Consider the following 5,073-nt stretch of genomic DNA (forward strand, 5'->3'; position numbering starts at 1 on the left):
GGGTTGCTGCAGTGGCACCAGCATGGGTGGTGGGGCCCTGCAGGAATGGGCGGTGCACAGGCAAGGAAGGGGGAAGGAGGAGGAGGCGGGGAGGCCTGGGTGGTGAGGGCAGCCAGCCCTTTGGGGCAGGTTCCTTTTGTGGAGACATCTCAGGATGGGGCAAAGGGAGGTGGCAGCAAAGTGTGTAGGGCTGCTCTGACCCAAACCAATGTCTGAAAGATGAAGGGCAGCGACATTTATTTCTTGGGAGGCCCTCCTCTACCTCCCAAGGAGGTAGAACATCAATATGCATATATGAACATCTATAGCGTATATTTCAGCATAAAGAACCCAGACTTGGGAATTCAGCGCACAGAGCTGTCTTGCAAGAAGCTGAGAGGAGCAGACTTAAAATAGCAGAATGTAGGGTCGGGGCGCCTGGGTGGCTCAGTCGGTTGGGTGTCGGACTTTGGCTCAGGTCATGATCTCACGGTTCGTGGGTTCGAGCCCCGCGTCGGGCTCTGTGCTGACAGCTCAGAGCCTGGAGCCTGTTTTGGATTCTGTGTCTCCCTCTCTCTCTGACCCTCCCCTGCTCTCTCTCTCTCACTCTCAGAAATAAATAAAATATTTTAAAAAAATTTTAAAAATAGCCGAATGCAGGGTACCCGTGAGGGGGTGGGCATGTGGGGCCGCAAGGCCACTGTAACTGTGCCAAACACTCCTTTAGCTAAGGAGGACTCAGAAAAGGATCGCCACCAACTACCTTTTCAGCCCTCTTTGGGCTCTCTGGCTAAAGGCCAGATTTTCTCCAATCAGCACCCCGTTCCTGTGAGAACATTAATAATACAATCTGGCCCACTTTACATAGGTTGCAGTGACCTTGTGTGGCTTCTGTTTGTTCCAGCCATAGACCATTCCAGCCACTCTCTCCCCTCCACTGCCCGGCAGGCAGGAAGCATCACATAATGCCCAAGAGGGAGCCCAGAGTCCTGGGCTCCCTGACCGGACTCCTAATGGCAGAATCTTTATTTTACCCCTCCCCCACTCTCAAAAAAAAGTTGTTTTGTTATTGGCAAGTTGTTAAAACTTAAGATATCTCTTAATCAGACCCTGAGAATTGTGCCTACCATACTGCAAGTTCTATGTCAGCATCTCTTCAAACAAAATAAATCTTTTAAAAACCCTTCTGTTTCTTCAGGGATCTACATTTGAAAACTCACCAGGGCTTACACAGTAGTGTCCAAATCCTAAACTGGCTTCTTAAAGCTTCAAGGAAGAAGAGTTTTATGGTGGAATGTAAAAGTTGCTAAATATCCTGATGATGCTCATTCTGGAAAGGAAGTGAGGGGGCCTGGGAGGGAGGGTGCAAGTGCTCCCTGTACACAGTCGATATGCTTTCCAGGAAGAATGCTTGTCCTGCAGCTACAAACTTCAGCATTCTAGCACTTAAGGTTTGGGGGTCCTCCCTTTCCTCTAGGAAGGGGACAGAGCCAAAGGATAAAGTCTCGCAACCCACGTTTTAAGTCATGCCTTCCCTACAGGCTGAATCGTGCATCCTTAAAACCACAGAGGGAGGGCCCTCCAGCACAAAATGTGTCTACTCAGTGTTGAAATGAACTTTTAAAGAGGATTAGAGGATTCACACCAAGGTGAAGCCCTATCCACTGTGCAGGTGACAAGTCGGTTGGGAAACAGCCTGGCTTTAACACCTAGGGAAAACCAGCAGCGCATTTTCATACTGCTAGACCTGAAAAAGAAAGTGCTGTTCGGATCTAAACAGTCAATCTGCTCCCGCAGCTACTTCTGTCCACCTTCACCCTCCAATCACCAAAACAGAGCCATGTACCTTAACAAGCCAGGCAGGAATAAGCCACCTTCCCACTCGGTCTAACCCGACCCTGGCCGTCCTGGGAGCACCAACACCATCCATTCACACTGCACAAGGACTTGGAGTCTACAATGTGTCAGGCACCGCGCTTCGGGTACGGGTACGGAGGAAAACGTGGGGAACGAGACGCAAAAATGAAAGTGAGAAAAGAGCAGCTGCACTCTCTTTTCAAATTCAAGCGGCAGGTTCTTTTTCGCTCTGCTGCTTGATTTTCATCCTTCTTCGGTCATCGTTAACAAGTTCCTCCAAACACTGAATGGAACCACTTTTCGGCTGTTGGGCCCAAGTAGGTATAGATTTAGGTTGCTTGAGGAAAGACCATCAAACAGCGAGCGGGCCAGATCTCCGGAGGCAGGGGTTTAAACCCGGAGGCCACCACACCCACGTCCTGGCCACAGGATCTATTCGAAGGTCCGTAAAAACAAACAGCTGCGGCATTCAAGCCTGGGAGGGCTTTTTAAATTCTAGGGCTGACTGCATAGCCCATATACTCTGCCCTGCTCTCTCCAACGCAAAGGTCTAGTCACCTACAGTTAGACACTCAACACGGCCGAAGGAGAGGGGCCGTGTCAGGCATGCTCCAAAGGTGGCCGCCCCGGCCACGGGAGAAAGGTGCTCACCTCCCCCGGCTCCTGGGATGGAGAAGGGAGAGGGACGGTCTGTGCAGTAAACAAACACAAAGACTTCTTTCACCATATCGCGCCCTAGCACCCTCGGTCCGCGGATACCAGACGCCCAGTGCTCNCTGCGCCAAGCATGGCCCCGCCCCGAGGCCGTCCGCTCCCCGTCAAACCCCGCCCACAGGCCCTCGGCCCCGCCCCGAGTACAGCCCCGCTAGCTCCACGCTGAACCCCGCCCTGCGCTCCTACCGCGAGAAGGGTAGGTGCTGGAGGCTGTGGGCCGGGGACAGCAGCCCCGGAACCTGACGGGAGCAGGGTCCCGGGACGGGCTCTGTGCGCGGCAGAAGCCACGACTGCAGCCGGACCCCCGATGTGCAGTGGGCGCCGAAGCGTCTGAGCCAGTCGGAGGCGCCTCCGACCCTCTCGCCCCCGCCGGGCGGCCCGCGCGCACGTGGCCCGAGGAGCGGCCAGGCCGAAGGCGCTTCCTTCAGCTGCTAACGGGTTGCTCTTTCCTCCGCGGAAAGCCACAGGACGCCAGGGTTGTCGGCCCGCTCGGTCACCCGCGGGCGCCCGCCCTCACAAAGCGCCTGTGTTCCTGAATGTTTCGTTGCAAACGAGCAGCTTTCACCCCCAGCTGAAAGCCACACACTACGATGACCGTGGATTTTATAAACTGTCTGAACTCAGAATTCCCATGTGGGGCCCAAACTGACCAGCTTCCCTCTGTAATGAGGAATGACCTTTTCGAGCTTGGATTATTTAATGCTGTTGAACCCTGGCATCACGTAAACATAAATACAAGGCATTTCCTGAGAGGGTGTCTCAGGAGTTTAATTTCATAAGCTGCTCTGCCTACCCCTTTATAAAACATGCTGACCCGTATAAAATTATTCTGGAGTGCCACTTCCCAGAGTCTGTGAGAACAACGGGAGTTTGTACAAGAACCTCGGTGGGACATGTTTTACACTTAATAATTAACCTAACGATCGAGTTAAACGCATTTAGGTTTTGTCTGTGAGCGCTTTATGTTGAAACATCTTGTAGAGAAACTTGAGGTTTACGGTGTAAGAGGTGAAAATTACGGACAATGAGGAGGAATTAGGAAGCCAGAGCTGGTTAGGGCTCTAGTCTGCACTCTAGCCTTGCCCCAAGGCTCAGAAAACTAGGCCAAGAATTGCCCCAGCTCCCACCGTGAGCCATTTGGGCACGGCTAAAGGGATGCTCTACTCCATCTTTGTTCCAGTTTTTCATGGTTTTCAAGATACAGAGCTGGACTGTTATATGGAAACCAACTTGACAATAAGCTATTTGTTAAAAAAAAAAAGATACAGAGCTGGACTTTTGAAACTATCTAAGAACTGTGTCGTGAATGCTTCACTTTGAAATTAAATTCACTCATCTGTTGATCTTCATGGCAGGTTTTCATTAGAAATCCCTTCCAATACCAAGCAAAATTAGGAAATTACGAAATTTCTCTTTGATGGCATCTTGGCTCCCCTTTCTGAACACATCTCCCCGCTACCGCCTGTCCTGGACCAATCTGGGAGCTCAATTACATCTTTAGATAAGCTCTTACAGACGTCAGCCTATGTAAACATCTGGAGAAAAAGACTTCATAACTTCATTGCTTAACTCCCAAATGTCTTAAGGTAGAGTCATGTGGTTTTTACCAGAATGAAGTTTGGAGCCAGCCAGATTTTCCCAAGTCAAAATATTGGCCTCATTCCTTCCATGCTATGTGGATTAGAGCAGGTTACAAATAACCTTCTTTGCTTCAGTTTTCATTGTTCCTCAAAAAGAGAGGGTATTTGATTGGGGGAGAGGGGAAACTGGGTGATGGGCATTGAGGAGGGCATTTGTTGGGATGAGCACTGGGTGTGGTATGTTAGTTTGACAATAAATTATATTAAAAAGTAGGGGTTTTGTTATGTATTACATAGGTTAATATACATGTATTTGGTAGTTGTGTGTTTGCTACTGTTTTTTTTTTAATTTTTAATGTTTTTTTAATTTATTTCTGAGAGAGAGAGAGAGGCAGTGTGAGCAGGGGAGGGTCAGAGAGAGAGGGAGACAAGAATCAGAAGCAGGCTCCAGGCTCTGAGCTAGCTGTCAGCACAGAGCCTGATGTGGCGCTCGAACCCACGAACTGTGAGATCATGACCTGAGCTGAAGTCGGACACTCAGCTGACTGAGCCACCCAGGCGCCCCGCTACTGTTTTTATAGACTGGCTTACCCGTGTACCTTGAAGTGATCCACGTACTGCTGGGCACATAGTAGAAGTTTAATATCTGTTAATCATTGAATACTGAAACCAGCTTTTTCTAATGGATTATCCAAGTTTCTCATGCTTTACTGACAATTCCCTAGTTCTTCACTGTCATGTCCCTGTATGCTAGTCTGCTAGTTCCCTCTTTCAGAGGCCCTGGGAAATCACATTTATGTTGGCAAGCCCCTAGAGTACAGTACTCTGCCTTAAAAAGCTACTTCTTAACCGTCTTTTCCACCCCCACCCCGAGGGTGCAGCCTCAGTGGGCACTCTGGTCACCAGAGTGTGAAACGCAGTCAACGAAAAGAGGGGAGGGAGG

General features: G+C 50.1%; 1 protein-coding gene across 1 annotated transcript in view; it reads right to left on the bottom strand.

The window, feature by feature from the left end:
- IMPA2 (inositol monophosphatase 2) overlaps positions 1–2,563 on the bottom strand; it is a 47,793-nt gene extending 45,230 nt beyond the window's left edge. The window contains exon 1 of the mRNA XM_077778263.1: positions 2,488–2,563. Within this exon, the coding sequence (XP_077634389.1) occupies positions 2,488–2,563 (76 nt within the window). The remainder of the gene's footprint in view (positions 1–2,487) is intronic.
- Positions 2,564–5,073: the final 2,510 nt, after the last annotated feature.

This window comes from Crocuta crocuta, unplaced genomic scaffold (assembly GCF_008692635.1).
Source record: "Crocuta crocuta isolate KB4526 unplaced genomic scaffold, BGI_CrCroc_1.0 scaffold26, whole genome shotgun sequence".
Lineage (NCBI taxonomy): Eukaryota > Metazoa > Chordata > Mammalia > Carnivora > Hyaenidae > Crocuta > Crocuta crocuta.